Here is a 19,773-nt window from a genome sequence, read left to right on the forward strand (position 1 = left end):
TAACGCCTTGAAATTTTAACCTCCAGACATCTTTCTTTCCATCATCCCACTACTGCAATGCATCAGTCTGCATATCCCTCCCCCATCCCTGCTCCCTCCCAGTCCCTCCTCGCCTATCCCAAACGCAGCATCCTTCCCTGCAGCGCGGGAGATCGCCGATGAACGCATCACGTTATGGCTTAACGTGTGCTGCTCCGGTTCACACGGATTCTTTTGTGCATATTCTAATTTCTACCGAACATATATGTGGGGACGGCAGCACAATCTGGTTAATTTCCGTGACCCATAAATAAACCGACGGAATTATTTAACGGCGCGAGCGAATCGACTTCATCACGGAGAAGCCGTTTTCTGGGATCTTATCCGACTGAATGAAGACAAGCGTGGGAAAGGAACGTTTTATTAAATAGATGCGTGTGGTAATCGGTAACGGTAGGCTGAGAAATATTCAAACCACAAAACAAGCTCCTAGAGTTCACCTTTATTACTGTTGACAGGTGAAATACCGTCGACGTTGTTGGTATTTGCATCATTTGCATCTGAATATTGTTTAAAAATCTAGGGAATGTAGTTTAAATGATCTTGCATTCATCCGCATGTAACGCAGGCGCATGAATGATGTATTATTAGCATTTTTTGGTGATCATTATTCGCTGTTAGACATATGCCTTGATGTTTAACAGTTGGAAAATGCATACGCTTTAGCAAAATAACAGATGGCATGAGCCATAACTACATCCGGTCATAGTAAACACTTATGAGCATGCAACTTCATATGCATTTATTTAAATGAGACAAAGACACAAACATTAAATCCAGTGCATGTTGAAGGTCGTTAAAAAGCAATAGGCAGCCTGTTAAATATACAGTGTTATTTTATGTACAATGCAATGTGAATTTCCTCAAAGCATACATTTAGCAGGTCATTCCTCTTCATAACTGGCTGTGAGTCTGTAACTTCAAGTTGAAATTCATTCTGAAAGATTTATCTTCACCTTCACTTATTTACATAAGCAATAACTCACAAAGCAATAACTATAATTTTGAGTAGAAGGGAATGTCTGAATGTATGTTTGCATGAAGCCAAAGACATAATTATTAAGATTTCATTTTGCATTTCAAACTCACTGTGGCAAACATTACGTCACTTAAAGTTATTTTTTCTCAGGTTGAATCAGCCAGCTGATGTTTAACATAAATTTATAACACAAAATTCTTATTTATTGTCACGTGTCTTCCATTACCTGCATACATTCCTCATTCTAAATCAATCCCAAACCTCAGCTCAAAGTCTTCCACTGTCAAGAAAAATTTATTTAGTGAATATATAACTATATATATTTTAGAAATCCGGTGAGATACTGATCAGAGTATTGTATCACTAAAAAGTGTATTAATATCCATTATTAAGAAAGTACTTGCTAACATATAAATAGGTCAAGAAGAACAGTTACTGACTGAAACTTGGCATCTCAGCTCTCTTTTCTTTCATGGAGTAACTGAATACTCTGTGCCTGGACTTATTGAACCGATCACCTGCACAGAGGGCGTCACATCTCTGATACTCCCTCACTGGTCTACTTGCTCCTCATCACAACCCTCATCTCCCACCAGACCAGAAGGACAGAAGGAAACATCATCAGGGTCTGAACTAAGAGTGAAGCCCACCATCATCTCCCTGTTTTCTACACTGTCAAGCTCATCCTTCTTCTGATCCAGAAGACGTATTTCCTTCACAGAGCTCCTGTCTTGCTGTGGACTACGTGCCAAGACCTCCTGCTCTTCAGTTTAAGCCTGTGTTTTGTTTGTGTGTGTTTGTGTGTGTGAAAGACAGAGACACGACTCTGAATGCAGCACCTATCATCTGTGAGGATGTCTGCACTGCGGCTTCTGTGGGTCCCTGTGCTGTTGTGTTTAACACACGGTGAGTGTCTTAATTGCACCATGGAACATTTGAGACATAGATAGATAGATAGATATGAATAATGACGAACATTATACACTATAATAAAAAATTATATCTATCTATCTATCTATCTATCTATCTATCTATCTACACAATTTTATTATTATTTTTATATATAAATCTTTTTTTATTTTAAAATGTTAAATTTATAATTGTGTAATTATTTTTATATATAATATACTGTATGTGTATATATTTTAATATATTGTGTAGCTAGATATCAAATATATACACTATGATAATAAACAATCAATTAACATTTTTACATACATGCATACATATACATATACACACATTTTATTATTATTATTTTTAATTTTTTTAGATTTATATTTGCATTTTTTATAGAATTTGTGTGTGTATACATATATAATGGATATATTATTTTAAATATATTGATTATATATACAGTATGTATTCAGTTATTTATATACAAATGTATATACATATTTATGATATATGAAAATCACATTATTGTTATTTTATTATTATTATTTTTATTATTATTATCACAAGAAGTAGCACATGTATTCTTGCCAGAGCCATTTGTTATGAATTATTAGATATTATATTTTTAAAAATAATGCAACTGAAGTGACATTAATTGCTTCATGGCAAGGAATTTAGCACCAGTCTTTGCATTTGTTTATGTAGTCTTAGATCACAGTAGGAGTGTTTATGGGTTTTTGGGTTCCCGGATTCCTGAGTAAAAACCCAAACAAGCTGTCACTGTTTGTAGATGTGTTGGCGCTAAAATGGAGCCGTGTGTGATCAGGGAGGTCAGGACAGTAATATAGCTCTTGCCCAAAGCTTGGCTGCTTATGTCACAAGCTGTTATTATATTCTAGTTGGTTGTGAATGCTTTGTTTTGTGTTAGATTTATGGTGGGTGTCAAAAATATATGGCTGTTAGTGCTCATGCATAGCCTGAATATCTTTCATCTGCGACTGTAAGAAGGCCAGTGATGGAAATAAATCGCTCTCGGGGGAACAGGTGTTGTCAGTTATGCCTCAGCGTTAGATGTCCTAGTTTACGCAGTGGGGATTTGTATCTCCCCTCATGTTGTGTGTTGGGACACCCATTATGAGGATATCTGTATTTCCTGTACTAGTGGCAGGTTATGTAAACCACCAGCTATCAGCTGCTTAAATGTTACACCTGTTTTCATATGTTAAACCAATGCAAGTCTTTAATATTTTGTATGCTAATTCTCCTTACATACTGCAATGACACACACCTTGTAATTGGTAAAAAAAAACTGCTAAGAAACTTAAATTTATTATTTTTTGCCTGATGAACTGTGCTTTATTGCACTAATTTATTGAGCAACTCACAAAGATGATTAAGCTTATTTTATATGTATAACTGTTGCATTTATGATTGCATTGATAATATCTATCTATTAAAATGTAATATTTTCTTAATACTTGATGTTACATATCATGCCCTAAGGAAGGAGCAAAAAAATTTGGAGCATAAGGTTAAAATTAGATGTGATGTGAAAGCTCAAAAAGAGAACTGTTACACAACTGTACTTTTTGGTACAGTAAGTCATCTCTCAGGATCACTTTAAGGGGCTTTAAGGAACCGTTTTTATTTAAAGGAGATGAAACAGAGCAGTGCACATGGGCAGATGGACAGAAAAATAAACCATGTGTGAGAATGAAAGCGTGAGAGACAGAAAGAAAGTCCCCTGTGGTTGCCTGTGATCTGCTTGCATTATACAGTCTCAGAATGTCCAAAGTACAGTATCTTATTGAACAGGATTGCCACACGATTATGGCCGATGTAAATTGTTTCTGGAATTTAATGGCAATGTCACCATATAATGGCATCAAACATGTATTACAGCGACATTCCCCCTGGAGCATCCTGAGGTTAAATGCCTTTCAAGGGCACAATGGTGCTGGCTTAGCATTACCTTCTGCTTCCCATTGCTGAGCCTTAAAGGAACAGTCCACCCAAAATGTACACTTCTGTTGTTATTGTTATAAAGAATATTTGTAAGGGATATTTAGGGACCATGTCTTTCAAGCTCCAAAAAGGACAGAAAACACCAAAAAAAAAGTCACTGCAGACTAAATTTAATATTTCAAGCATTAGGTTGAATATGCAGAATGGAGATTGAAATGATAAAGCTCTGACAGAGAAGAATTCTAATAAATACAACACAATGGTTTGTTCCTTACAATTACATAGATTCAAAAGACTTGAAATATAGACTGCCTTTATCTCTTTGCCATATACACTACCGTAGGTGTATGTTGTTGTTTTTTTCTTTTTTTGTTGTTGAAAGAAATGAATACTTTTACTCAGCAAGTATGCATTAAAATCAAAAGTGACTTTTAAATTGCATTAATAATAATTAATAAATTGCATTAATAATTACATTTTTTTTTATTAAAATATTTTGTATTTATACAAAACAGTATATAATTTTAATATAGGTAATTTATTGTTAGTGCATTTATATAATTGCTACAAAATTTCCATTTCAATAAATGCTGTTCTTTTGAACTTTCTATTCATTAAATTATCCTGAGAAATGTATAACAGTTTTAACAAAAAATATTAAACAACACAATTGTATTTGATTCAATTACATTGATAAAAATAAGAAATCATTCTCATTATGTGTCACTGAATACTGGAGTAATGCCTGCTGAATATTCAGCTTTGCTATCACATGAATAAATTACATTAAAAAAATGTATTTAGAATAGGAAACATTTATTTTGAATATTAATAATATATTACAGTATTACTGTTTTTACTCTACTTGATCAAATAAATGCAGCCTTTGTGAGCTTAAAGGGGTACTCCACCCAAAAATGAACATTTTTGTCATTAATCACTTACCCCCATGTCGTTCCAAACCCATAAAAGCTTCGTTCGTCTTCGGAACACAATTTAAGATATTTTGGATGAAAACCGGGAGGCCTGTGACTGTCCAATACACTGCCAAATAAATAACAGTATCAAGGTCCATAAAAGGTATGAAAGTCATCGTCAGAATAATCCATCTGCCATCAGACATGCAATCTGGGTTATATAAAGCGACGGGAACACTTTTTGTTAGTGAAGAAAACTATATTAATAGAATAATGACTTTATTCAATAATTCCTTTGTCAACGGTCTCCTCTGTGTCTCTCCATATCACCGTATGCTGCGTATGCCCTTCTGTATCATCCAGACCACAAGGATGCGCTGTTTTCTTTCAAATCAAAGCTAAATACACGTGGAAACAGCGCATCCTTGTGGTGTGGATGATACAGAAGGGCATACGGTGATATGAAGAGACACAGAGGAGACCGTTGACAAAGGAATTATTGAATAAAGTCATTATTTTTTTTTTCTTCGCTTACAAAAACATTAACTCCAAACTTTTGAATGAAAGTGTATCACTTACATTATAAGAGTTGGTAAAGTGCCTGTGCACTTTAGCAACCTCACAAAGATGATGTCCATTTAACGACTTTATTAAACAAATTTATTAAACAAAAGCACTATAGAGCATTTCTATTATCGACAGAGACAAGTGCAGTCTCACAGTGGATATCTTATGTTGCACTGGATTCCACTATTTAGTGTTGTACTGTGTTACAGCATCCGGATGGTTTAAATGAAGACTAACAGAAATCAGGACCTGACATTATCACAGTCTCCGTGTGCTGCTCACACTGTGTGAGACTCCACCAATCTCAGCAGACTCCTACTGTGATAACAGTTTCACCGACTGTTAAACAGCTGTATCATATCCTGCTCTAAACACTGTACTCCAGGAGAGTGCCATTAGTGTAAGATTAGACCGTCTGGACTGGTTATGTATATATGTATGTATGTATATATATATATATATATATATATATATATATATATATATATATATATATATATATATATATATATATTATATATATATATATATAGACAAAATAGTATAGAATTTTATTATAGGTTATTTTTAAATGAAATTTATATATGAAGTTACATCAATATCAACCAGAATTTTCATTTTAATGTCAGTGGATCCCAATGGACAAACTCCTTAAGTATGTGCAACAGTGATAAATAGTGCTAAAAACATATAATAAAAAAAATGGCAAATGTATTATTATATATCATTTAAAGGAACAGTTCATCCAAAAATGAAAATTCTGTCACTAATTACTCACCCTAATGTAATTCCAAACCCCTAAGACCGTCGTTAATCGTCAAAACACAATTTAAGATATTTTATGATGAAATCCGAGAGCTTTCTGACAAAATGACAGAATTTTCATTTTTGGGTGAACTATCCCTTTAACAAGCATGTCTTGCTGATCAAGCAGTCTATAATGGATCTACTGACCAACTGTCAAGACATCGCCACTGAGCATTAGCAGACAGGATGGCTATTTTGCTGATTAGACCTATTCTAACAGCTTAGAAAGACTGGGGGAGAAGGAAGATAGCTATTAATCACTTAACAGAGGTTAAAAACAGAGGCCTAGAAACAGGCAAACCAATGAGGAGCGAGGTCTTTGTATTCTAAGCAGATTTTCAGCAGAATCAGCCGTATTTGGTTTTTACGGGTGTTTTTCCATACTTTTGAATTACGCTTTGTGAGAATAAGAACCTCAGTTGATATCGGCAGGAAAACTGCAAGAGCAGGCGCCATTATTCACGAAGATCAGATCAGTCAAAGTTTCATTTTAAAGTCTGATTTCAGGTTTGGGAACCCGTTCTTACACTTCTGTGGTAAATTATATTTTGTTAAATATCATAAACTGTTTACGTAACATTAACTTAGTTGCTTGTTTGGCAAATGAATATCAGAGCCATCGCATTCAACATTTTCTGCATATCGTCTTACTCGTGGAGGTACCCATGTGTTACAGTAAGCCTACTTTATTTGTTTATTAACTTTTAATTGTTGTTGATGCGCTGTATTTAGTGTACCGTTTCAAGCATCTGGCATATTATTGAAATGACATTAAGCAGTTGTGATAAATCTGAAGCAGGGCCGGATTATCCAATGGGCATTATGGGCACGGGCCCAGGGGCCCATGCACACTTGGGGCCCAAGCCTGGGGAAGACATTTTCTTTTTAAAGTGCCTTTACACTAAGTGCACATAGCATGCTTGTTGGCAAAAGCTATTAACACTAGCTCCGCCCACCAATGTCTGACAAGAATTCTTAATCCAGGCCTGATCTGATGTACAGTACTACTGTGTCTAGAGCGGTTTAATGCCTTCAACAAAAGATGGCAGAGGAATTGTCCAGAAAAGAAGAGACCATTTACAACTTTTTTGATTTAAAAGATGACAATATAAAACTGTCAAAATGAACTTTTGGTGAGTGATCTTGTAAATACAGTCTTAAATGAGTTAGAAAGTCTTAAATGACCATAAAGAGGGAGAAGATCAGATGTGCGTCATGTGAGTCAAGGGACAGCAGAGTCATTGAGTCATTTATTCAAGTGACTTTGTGAAATTGTTTGTGTAAGGAAGATGTTTGGAGTGGTTTTCTGAAGTAATAACATATTGTTTTTCATTTTGTGATGTCTTATTTGTTAAAGGCAATGGACAATTCAAGATTGCTGTCATTCTAGAAGTTATTAATGCCCACATCTCCTCCCCTCTTGTGGCTATGAGCTACACATTCTCTTTTATCTTAAACATAAAATATCCAGAGGAGATGGCACCTATGCTGGAATTCATACAAATGCAAGCAACGCATTTGTTATAAAAGTGAATAATGCATTTTGTTATGTTGCTGCTTATTTAGTTGAAAACAACTCAAGTACACATTTTTGAGCTGGCAAGCTTACATGACAGATGCAACTGGAGATCATTGGAAATGTAAGTTTAACAAATGATGTTTGAACTGGAAAGTATTTGGGATAGCAACTGATAATTTAATGTACTTAAAATACTAAAAAGCACCATTGTGAGCACCATTTAAAAAAAAATAAACCAAGAGCTAAATATAATACATGAAGCTTGCATATGGTGTCCCTTATCCTTTGCTTGTAAACAGTGTGGTGCTTCTGGGATGGGTTGTATTGTGAGAACGTCTGCTCTCACATCAAATGTATTTATTGTGAAAAAATACTTATTTTTTTTCATGTTTTTGAAAATGTTTTGAATCTTGACTGTTTCACAGTTTGTGAAGTTTAACTTTGTTACCACTATTTGGTGCAATATCAATATTATACGAGTACCTGCTCATGTTTTTTTTTTTTTTTATTCTGTCTGTTGCTGATTAAAGCCAAAAAGTCTTCCATAGTACAAGCACTTTTTAATGGTGCGTTGCACATTGTTAAATAAATTGATGTCGTATAATATTTTTTGTCTTAACCTGATTAAGGCAAACAAAAGCCATTGAATGCATTTCTAAGAATGTTTATATGAGGTAAAAAATAAACCATGTTCAATTTTTATATATTGTGCTGGATTTATTTGCTACAGAGGATATGCTATAATTTTAGTAATAAATTAAGTCATTTCTGCATAACAGATTGTCTGTTAATGGTACAGAAGTTAATGTTAATCTTCAGAATTTTAGAGTTTTAGAGTTGAAGGAAATGTCTGTAAACTTACAGGAAAATGTCCTGGTAATTTTCTGCCTGCACATTCTCCATTTGTGGGGGTGTATTTTTAACAATGTAGCACTGTCATGCTCCTTCTGAAGGCAGTGATGCAAGTTTCGTGCATGCGCAGGTCTGGCACTGTGGATAACTGACGTGTGTATGAGAAAAGGTGTGTTTGAATGCGTGTGTGTGCGTGTCAGAAAGAGGAAGAGGCAGTGGGGGAGGGTGAAGTGAACGTGAATGCTAAATCTGGGCAAGGACACACAAGGACATAATGTATGAATGACGGCTCTCACTGGTTTAATATTTAAAGCTCACATCAGTTACATTGAGAAGTTGAGGAAATGACAATTGCATGAGCAAAAGAGAAATTGCAGTGCAGCCCACCTGTCATCCCAGTTTCAAGAAGGGATGTGGAAAAAACTGTCTTAGCGCTAAAAAAGAACAGGCTTTGTCATTAGATCTAGTCGCCTGGGGAAATATCACTGCTTGCCATTTAATCACTAATTTTGGATTCATTTTATAGATTAGATTAAAAACTGGAGTGGATGGAGATGAGAACATGTGGATTCAACAGAACGATTTTTAGACCACAGTGACTAAAATGATATCACATATTGGCCGATGTACTGTATCAAAGAGCCCTTGTTTCTATGGAAAGTCTCTACCCTGGAGCTCAGTGTTTGTCACAGATCTTTGCCATTTCCCAAGAGGCCAAACTGTATATGTCACTGCTATACAGTTTAAGACTGCTGGCTGGCATGGAAACGTTGTCCCCGGCTGCTTGTTTTTGTGTAGAAAGCCTGAAACAGCTCTCAAAAGGCCTTTTCTTCTCTATCTGTGTATGTCTCATTGCACCACAGCAAACAACACCATGGTCGTGGGTTCAATTCCCAGGAAATGCATGAACTGATCAAATGTTTCCTTGAATGCAAAGTTGCTATGGGTAAAAGCATTTGCAAAAGTGTAGGTCTCTCACATTTCCGTCCAAAAATGCATCATGAAGTAGTTAAAAGCGCTTAATTCAACTCTTTAATGCATTAATTCAGTCCCAGGATTAAGCAGCCATTGTGCAGTCTAATCTGGAATAAGTTGCATAATGTAATCTCTGTAAAAAGGGGTTATATAATAACTCCGTTACGCTGCAGTGACACTGACAGAAGTGTAGAAGGGAATTTTTGACAGGTCTGAGATCAGCTTATTGTGTATATACTGTCCCTCCTTTGTTTTTTAATGGCAATGTCTCCTTCCATCCCACACTTTATAGTGTTTTTGATGTATCTGCCTATTTCGATTCTTAAAAATCCCCAGATCTTTTTTTGCTGTCATTTAAAGTCAGCATGAAATCAAAAATTCACCCTTCATCTGTTTTGTAAATGCATGTTATTGATCTGCATGTCGTACTTAAACACCTCTACATTTTCTTGCAATCAACTGCAAGCACACATTCACTTTTGAGTGCAATGCTCACATCTCAAAATCAAATCAACAACCGATGCAAATTCCTCATTCTACATTTTTTCATTTTCCTCTAAGCGTTACACTTGTATGCATATCAAAAGAAAGAAATCATTCTATTGCGCAGTTAATCATTAAAAACACTGTTAAATGCCCAAGTAACAGGGAATGTTCTAAGAAATTATGGCTAATGTTCCAGCAAGATTCTCTCAAAGTTATGATCAAACGTTCCTCCAGTGACATTAATAGAATGTTATCTGATTATCTAGTATTTATCTGATTATCTAGTATTTATTACACGGCTCTGTGGAATACTTGATTCTGATTGGTCAGTCGCGACATTCTGAGGTATGTTATCCCTGGATAACAACCTGTAAAAGCTAATAACACAGGCTCATCCGGGTAACAGCAGTCGGCGCTGTATTTATGTTCTTGGTGGAAGCGTTGCATTCGTTTAGCTATTAAAATATTAAAACTTGAAAAAAATGGTGTACAATTGTTTAATTATGTCATCCTGGTATCGCGGACTCGCTCGATCGTTTCATACAAACCCAGCTGCTGCCATTTTGCTACGATTGTTTTGTACGCTGTAATAGATTGTAAGAGAACTAACAAACTGGCAAAGTTTTAAAACATTTTTGTCTTAATTCGTTTATTGCTATTAATTATTTTCTGGTGAAATGTTCAGTAATACGTGGTTTGACTGCACCGTTTCCCTTAAATGTCTGTTTAGTTTGAATTTGCCACTTGCTCGCAACTGCCGTCTTCACGGAAGCTTTGCGTTCAAATATTTCAACTCAAATCAATATTTCACGTCTAATTATTTACTTATGTGGCAAGTAGCTGTGTAATAAGCAGGATAATGTACATTCAGCCGGTTGTTATCACAGAATAAACCCCGACAGGGTGATCAGGACCCCGACGCGAAGCGGACATTATCCCTTACTTAAAGAAATTCTCAAAACATTAGCACACACACACACACACACAAAAAACATTATTTATATGTTAATATAAAATGTTTTTCGTGAAACATTTTAGTTGGATTCTTAAACGTTTTTTTTTTAAATGTTACTAATTGTTTCAGAATAAACTAATGTTCTCAAAAAGAAGTTCCCTTACCCTTTTTTCTCTAACGGTTGCATGGATACTCTCATTAAAAAGAGAACATTCAGAAATAACGTTTATATAACTTAATGGGAATGTTCGCAAAACGTTCTTAGAATATATTTTTGTTACCTGGGTGGAGTCTTTAGCAAATCTCAAAATTGAAATCCACTGACATAGGCTACTGTACATTACAAAGGTGTGATGCCTCATTTAAAATAATTAATTGCCGTTTTTAGTGTTTTTATTTAAAAAAAAGTATAAAATTTATATATCTCAGCTGTGCTTGTTTTTAGGAGTGTGTCGTGTCAGCATGTGTTTATACCTTCCTCTCTCTTCCTCTGAAACTGTAGGATATCTATGATAATTGTTTTTCCTCCCCAATCTATCCTTCTTCTTCCTCTCCACAGCCAATCAGAAGCTAATAAATCAATAATCTGTCAATGATGATCAGTGATGTGATGGATGTAACGCTGAAAACGTTTAACTCTGTCTCCCTCTTTCTCCCTCTCTTGTTTTCTTCCTCTCTTGTCTTCCAGTTTATGTGGCTAAAATTTTTACTCTTTTTCTCCTTCCTCCTTTCCTCTCAGCCATCAAAAGCAAATTGTAAATGTTGTTTTCCTGAATATAACAGTGTGAAGAGATGCCCATAAAAAAAATGTAAATCGCAGAAAGTCCGGCAGGATGACTCTAGTTAATAATGTAAATCTGTAGCTGTGATTGATGTGTGTGCAATGTTTCCTGTCCCTCATCTCATTGCACATATATAAATACTTCTCCAGAGGTCAGAATTACAAAAAGATCATTGGTTGAGAGCGATGCAGATGTCTCTGTGGAAACTGCAGGGTGAGGTGTGAGAGAGAGATACTTGGAATATCAGGTGTGTTATTTTTTGCTAGTGTTTGCGACTTCCTGGCATATATAGAGACTTGCATCTATATATGGAAATAGATTAATGACTCGAAAAAAGGATCATAGCTCACCGCTAACAATTTATTTCCCCTCAAAGCTTTTTTTCTGTTAGGACTAAAAAAAAAAAAAAAAAAAAAAAAAAAAAAAAGAAATTATATATATATATATATATATATATATATATATATATATATATATATATATAGTAAAAAATATGCTCTGACATCACAGATAATTAGAATTTTAATGCACAGTCAGTATTCATGAGTGGAAATAAAGCTTGCAAGAAAACAATCTGCCTTGAACTAAAAAAGCCAGCATGCATAATTCCCAAAAAATGGGAACGCATGCAAAAAATAAATAAAAAGAGAAGATTTAGACATACTAATGCCTGTCAGTTCAAAACAAAAAAAGTGGGCATCGTTAAGACTTAATGAAGTATTTTATGAAGTCAAGCAGATGTCTGTGTTTCTGTCACTGAATGTTTTGTTCTTCTTGTAGCTTGGCTCTGCCATGGGGCATGTGTGGAGGTGGACTCCGACACGGAGGCAGTGATGGGTCTCGGCTTCAAATTAGGCTGTATCTCTTGCAAGATGAGAGGAGAAGTACCGGCCTCTGCCACAGTGGACTGGTGGTTCATGGCTAAAGGCGAGAGTGAATTTACACACGTGAGTATGAGACCAAAGACCAGGCATTACAGCGTAAGCTGCACACGATGCATTGCCTAATTTAATTGCATTGTGCAGTTGCTTTTTCAAACCTCTTTTTTTTGGTCCAAGAGCTATAGTACAGCCATGTGCCTGCATGAAATGCTCAAAATAGTTAGTGGTAAAAAAAAAAAATAAAAAAATCTAAACCCCAAAGCAGATCTAAAACAGTTGCATTTTTAATGTAAAGGCAAGATCATGCATTTTTTAAGATGGTCTTTGTGGTCATAAGTGAATTACTGCACACCATTTTCAGCAAGGAACATTCGCGAGCAGAATCTGCAGACATTACGAGGAAGGCAGTTTAAGTCCTTTGCCATTAGAACAATTAGCTGCTTCTTATACAATTGCTTAATATAAACAATATAAACATAAACAATAAATTTCATTAAAAAATGTGAGATTACTGGCATATTAAAAGTAATGCAAAGCAAATTCTATGTCCTGCAATTTTCAGGGTTTCCACATTTTTTATCCAGTTCAGTTCCATGACCTCTCCACACTACTGGATAAGGATCTTTTAAATCAATATATAATTAAATGTAATAAAGTATAAATGTAATCACTGTTGAATGTTGCACTCCTCTACACTGTAACAATGATTCATGCAAATAAAACAAAGATAACTGGACTACATATTACAAGAAAATATTATTTCAGTCTTTCTACTTGAAAAAATTATTTAAATTCACTGTGTTACTTTCTGTTGTTTTTGTAAATATTTGTGGAATTTGCAAGCAATTTATTGTGTAAAAATTATTTTAATTATCATAACTTATATATTGTAAGTAAATCCTACACCTATTTTTTTTTCAATGCAACAACACCATCTTTTATTATTTTTTATTATATAAAGAAAATTATATTGTAATAATTTTCATGACTTTAAAAAACTAAAATTGAAAATTACATGACATTTACAGCTTTTCCACGACCATTAAAGAAAAAGTTTAACCAAAATAAAAATTCTGTAATCATTTACTTATCATCATGTTGTTCCAAACCTCTACGAGTTTCTTTTTCTGTTGAACACAAAAGAAGATATTTTGAAGTATGTTGGTATATTTAAAAATGGCTGTTTTGGATGCTGCATAGATACTGTGTCCTTCACACTGGTTATTTGTCATAGCAGTCTCACAAGCTAATAAGAGCTCTTTTTTTTTACAATTAGATCTACAGTTATGCAGACATGACAGGCTACATAATGGATGACCGCTTCGATGAACGCCTAGCCTGGAACGGCAGTAAAAAAACTGATGATGTGCAGGACGGCTCAATTTACATCCTTAATGTCACCTTCAACGACACCGGCACCTATCGATGTTTTTTCGACCGCACCCTTGTATTCCCCAATTATGAGTACCGCACCAATGCCACCAAGTTTATCTCCATCAACGTAGTAGGCAAAGGTATGTTCATTAAAACAGACAGTGGGAATAAGGAAACTTACACGAGAGGAAACAAATGCAAACAGACATAAATCAAAGTAAGGAGGTGACAACATCATTAGCCTGACAATATCCTCAAGGAACTCAAGGGTGTGTCAACTCAAAGAACTCAAAGAAAGATGAGTCAACACTGAATAGAAATGACGTTGATATGTCAAAAGCAAGGACACTGTCATTGCCTTTACACGGCCCTGAAAGCAAGTGTTGTCATAGCAGCAGCATTAAGGCTGTCTTTGACTCACCAATGCTTATCTGTTTGAAAGCAGGCATCTTTAAAAATCTAATGTACATATTTAATTTGTCCAGAGTTATTTACATAAAAAAAAAATGTTTACAATATTTCTATTGTGGATTGGTGCAACATTATACTTTTTTTTCCTGAGCTTTTTCTCAAGATAAAACATGATAAAAGAAGATAAAGCAAGATAAAACATGAAAAAATTATTAAATAAATAAATAAATAAAAACTACCTATGCTCAGAAAAATAGAAAATGTGCAGGACAACAGAATAAATAAATAGTAAATTACAAATTATAAAAAAAACCTCATGTATAAAATCATGTCCCATTAGTCAAGTAGTCAACGCTGTTGTTATCATTAACTAAAACAAAAACTAAGTCTATTAAATCTACTATTTGATCATTTAAATAAAGCTAAAATACAATCAAATATAATTATACGATGAAAAATTAAAAATGAAACAAAATTAGCCATAGCACCTAACTAATATAAAATATGTTCTAAATAAAGTACTAAAACTATGAAAACTTAAATAAATATAAACTTAAGCTAAATAGAAATATATATAAATATAAACTAATAGAAATGACAGAAACTATATATATATATACACTAATATAAATTACAAACACATAACAAATTAACAAAAATTAAACTAAATTTAAAATGAAAACAGAAAATGTTATAATAATCTATAGCTAACTCAAAAACTCCCACTCTAATGAACAATTTTAGACCGAGTCTGATAGCCAGTGATCACAAGGCAATTCATTCAGCAATATCTTATTTTGTGTAAAGTATTTTGGACAAACACTTTCCCCTTTTAATACAATGTAAAATAGACAGCCAATCGTCAAATCAAATTGTAATTTTTCAAAATTAGCTTCTTAGAAATCTGAAGGGCCACATATCCAGTTTGATACATCTGCTGAGAACATCATCGTGTCATATATGCTGACAGTGATTATTCAACTACAAGCATCTTTAACTTCCTGTCAGTGGCTGAGTCAGGCCCACATCAGCACTAATGTCACTACTGAACATTATGAGATTTTACATAATACTGAAACCTGCACAAATACTTCTATAATTTTTGATCAAAATTAAAAGACTAGTGAAAAGTAATCAGATAAGGTGTTGATTATATATAAAAATGTGAAAGTTCTAGAAAAGCCCAATATAGATTTCTGAACTGAATTGGATTTTTTTTCTCACTCACCCCCAGCTACACGAGGCATGGCGTCCATCTTATCCGAGATCATGATGTACGTGTCCATTATCGGGCTGCAGTTGTGGCTGGTGGTGGAGATGGTCTACTGTTACAGGAAGATCGCAGCAGCTGGAGAGGAAGCTCTGAGAGAGAGCGAGTAAGTGATGTCTTCACATTTCCATTTTCCTCAGACTTCATTTCTCTTTGTACTTCCTTAATAACAAACACATGTCTGCCTTATTAGGGACCTTTAGGGATGTCCTATTAAAGAGGGAAATATGGACGAAACATATTGGAGGTGTATTTGTATACCATCCCAAACAGACAAGAAAGTCTGTATTAGTTTATATGGTAAAAGTTATTTTTGCTAACTTAGCAAATGTGACCCTGGACCACAAAACCAGTCTTAAGTGTCAATTTTTCAAAGTTTAGATGAATAAATAAGCTTTCCACTGATGTATGGTTTGTTATGATAGGACAATATTTGGCAGAGATACAACTATTTGGTGCAAAAAAAATCAAAATACAGAGAAAATCACCTTTGAAGTTGTCCAAATGAATTCTTAGCAATGCATATCACTAATCAAAAATTATGTTTTGATATATTTATGGTAGGAAATGTACAAAATATCTTCATGGAACATGATCTTTACTTAATATCCTAATGATTTTTGGCATATAAGAAAATTGATAATTTTGACCCATACAATGTTTTTTTGGCTGTTGCTACACATATACCCCACCGACTTAAGACTGGTTTGGTGCTGCAGGGTCACATGTAACTTATACATGCTTTAAAATAAAAGTTCTTTATTGGCATCAATGGTTCCATGAAGAGCCTTTAACATCCATGGAACCTTTCCATTCCACAAAAGATTCTTCATAATGGAAAAACGCTCTTTTTTACACCAAGATAAAAAAAGGTTATTTTTAGAGCGTTCATCTGAAAGGTGCTTCTGTGGCAATGCTGAGAAAACCATTGTTTTTAAAGGAAACGTTCACCCAAAAATGAAAACTTACTGAAAATGTACTCACTCTCAGGCCATCCAGGATGTGATGAGATGAGTTTCTTCATCGGAACAGATTTGGAGAAATTTAGCATTACATCACTTACTCACCAATGGATCCTCTGCAGTGAATGGGTGCCGTCAGAATGAGAATCCAAACAGCTGATAAAAACATCACAATAATCCACAAGACTCCAGTCCATTAATTAAAACCTTGTGAAGTGAAAAGCTGGGTTCGATGCTAAAAAACATGCACCGAAAACCTTAAAATGTCAATTTTATGCAAAAACAAAAAACAAACAAACATTTCCACCTCTAGTTTCACTGCTTTTCTTTCTTCAAAACTATATTTCCCTTAATCTTAAACAGATCTATAATTTTCTGCAAGCTGCTGTTCTCAAAACCTTTCAAGTTCTCATTGCTGTTCTTTTCTTCATTGCCTTTTCTGTCCCTTCTGCCTTTCCTTCCCTCCTTCCGTTCTCTTAGGGCGGAATATTTAGCTATAACCTCGGAGAGCAAAGATAATTGTGCAGGTGTAACAGTGGCAGAATAACACAGGTGGGTTAGTTAAATGTAACTATTATGGTCACATCCGGACTTTTCTGAATTACAAGTCACTTAACAATCTGCCTTTTGTTTCATTTCAGGACCAAAAAAAGTCTAAAGGCAAAAGCTTGACGCTCTGTCCATCACAGCATCACCAATGGCCTCCTCCTCACCCTCACCGGCTGTCTGTGAAAGCGCAGGGCCGCTGCTTTGACCTTTGTGTACGACTGTGACAGAACCGCCATTCTAAACCATCAGGGAAACACACAGTCACACATTACATAAAAAGGAAATGTTTTGTTTTAAGGCTCTAGATGACAACTTTGAGGTTAATGAATGATTGATGCATTCATTGGTTCAAGCAAACACTGAACATCTCTTGTACATACGCGTCTCTATGCTGTTTCCGCATAATGAAAACTCAGCTGTACATACGATAAAACTGTCACCACAGTATATCTACTGAGCCAGAGGACATCACAACATATTATAGTGTGTATAATAATCGCTAGTGTATTTACTGAGCCAGACAAAAAAACAAAAACACAAAACAAAAAAAAGCAAACAAAAAAACAAAACAAACATAAGAACCGTCAAATAGATTATGTGAAAACATATCTATTTATATCATTATTTAAAGATCAAAATACATATTAAGAAACAGAATATATTAAATATAAACTTAGTTATAGCCTATATATTAGGAGTGTAACGGTACACATATTTGTAGCGAAAACTCTTAAAATTAAGAGCTTCAAACTAACTCTTGTCAGATGTGTTGTTTAAGACATTCAAGACCTGTTTTCATCAGCATAACTCTTAATCATCTTTCTCTGTAAATGTAAAAATAGACAGTGCGACAGTGCAATAATTCAGACCAAAATATACATTTTGCTAAAATATGTTCCCAAAGGTGGAAGCTCTTCAAATTTCTTCCCTCCTTTAGAACAAAACCATAAAGTGCATCACCATTTTTTTCCTAACAGAACTGTCTGGTTTGTTCAGTAAAGCACTGTTTATTAAAAAGAGCAGCTTTATGTTTCCGCTGTACCCAAATCATGGCTTCAAAACCGAGGTAGGCTACATACCGAACCGTGTGCCGTCATACCTCTAATATATAGAGAAATCATAACATCTCGTGTTTGGCTGCTGGGGACTGTGATTAGCCTTACATAGCGAATACCAACAACTATTAACGCACATTTACAAGAAGAGCTTCCAGACTGAAAACCGCACCTGTCACGTACAGAACTAACTCAACTAACCACTGGTAAGCTAACCATAACTTTTCTCACTGATATGTAATAGCTCACTCAAATTTGTCACTGCATCTACAAAACATCACGACCAGCACCCAATATTTAGTCTATACTAACTTGGTATTAAATAGGAAAGATTTTAGCACTATAAAGCACAAAATATCTGTTCTGTAAAAAAAAAAAAAGCAGACCATTCTCTTAAAAGAAATAACAGAGAATCAATTGAATGTCACATATGTGTTAATAGAAAAAAGTGCATTGTTGTGTAAGATTCAAAGCCGAATTCAGCTTCCGAAACTATTGTGATAAATATGTTATTAACAATGTGCCGTAGAGGATCATTTCTCATGTTTGCCTCACAGTTCCTCCCCTTTTCTTTTTGTCTTTGCTGACAAGATAATCAAGGGCTGCATGAAATCGATTGAGAATGACTTCAAGTTTAAGGTGTGCCTCCTGTAGGAACGATGTTTAAGCCTCTGGCTCTTCGTGCATGAGCATTTCTAAAGAAAACGGAACGAGAAAGCAGGAATCAATTGTGTTCACTCACAAGCTTCCAGTCTTTCCTCTCCCTCTTAGTAGCCAATTTCTGGTAGTGACTACAGAGGGCAGCACAACACTGCCAAAGTCTCACTGCCTTTATGCATGAATGAATATTCTTGAGACTTCCCAGCTCTGGTTTTCTTACTTTTTATATCTTTCATTCGGTGGTTGTTAAATAGGTGGATTTCTACTGCATGACTTTAAATACGCTTTTATGAATACTGCCACAGTTGTAACACAGGATGCGTTTCATTCGCTGCTTTTAGTGCTGTGATTACTACAACATCGATGGTATCGTACTAACACTATCTGACAATGTCTGCACCTCTGTGGGAGTCTGTACAGTATCAACACAACGACCTAACAATTCCATCATCAATTTCATGTTGAAGTGAAACTGTTGCTTGCCAAATAAATTATGGACAAGGTAGTATACAATAAAATATGTTTAAAAAGCTGATGTGTTTTTCTGAAACTTTCCTCTCTTGAATTGCATGCGTTGATTTTATCAGAAGATTAAGGGGTCTGTTAAACCTTGAAACTGTGAAATACTGATACAATTTTAGGAAGATTTGTTATTAAAATTAATTTAAAAATGTAATTTATTCCTCTGTTGGCAAAGCTGAATTTTCAGCATCATTACTCCAGTCTTCAGTGTCACATGATCCTTCAGAAACCATTCTAATATGCTGATTAGAATCAAGAAACATCTTCATTGGACTTTATATTTAAAGAATCCCTTAATAAATGTATCACTGTTAACTGTTTTCAACATTAATAAGGATCACTAATGATA

General features: G+C 34.8%; 1 protein-coding gene across 2 annotated transcripts; it reads left to right on the plus strand.

The window, feature by feature from the left end:
- Positions 1-82: 82 nt before the first annotated feature.
- scn1ba (sodium channel, voltage-gated, type I, beta a) lies at positions 83-19,435 on the plus strand. Of its 2 annotated transcripts, XM_042773020.1 has the most exons (7): positions 83-497; positions 1,477-1,924; positions 12,521-12,687; positions 13,898-14,135; positions 15,641-15,782; positions 17,119-17,190; positions 17,280-19,435. In XM_042773020.1, exons 2-6 carry the CDS (start codon positions 1,849-1,851, stop codon positions 17,183-17,185), a joined length of 690 nt encoding a protein of 229 aa, XP_042628954.1. In that variant the 5' UTR covers positions 83-497; positions 1,477-1,848; the 3' UTR covers positions 17,186-17,190; positions 17,280-19,435. The 2 variants fall into 2 exon arrangements, with proteins under 2 accessions (XP_042628954.1, XP_042628955.1); XM_042773021.1 differs by lacking the exons at positions 83-497; positions 1,477-1,924 and adding an exon at positions 11,070-11,987.
- The last annotated feature ends 338 nt before the right edge of the window (positions 19,436-19,773 follow it).

Source organism: Cyprinus carpio, chromosome A16 (assembly GCF_018340385.1).
Source record: "Cyprinus carpio isolate SPL01 chromosome A16, ASM1834038v1, whole genome shotgun sequence".
NCBI lineage: Eukaryota > Metazoa > Chordata > Actinopteri > Cypriniformes > Cyprinidae > Cyprinus > Cyprinus carpio.

Coding starts and splice junctions, on each gene's coding strand:
- scn1ba (XM_042773020.1), top strand. CDS start 1,849: ATGCAGCACCTATCATCTGTGAGGATGTCTGCACTGCGGCTTCTGTGG. Junction 1,925..12,520: donor GCTGTTGTGTTTAACACACG/GTGAGTGTCTTA, acceptor TTCTTCTTGTAG/CTTGGCTCTGCCATGGGGCA. Junction 14,136..15,640: donor CATCAACGTAGTAGGCAAAG/GTATGTTCATTA, acceptor ACTCACCCCCAG/CTACACGAGGCATGGCGTCC.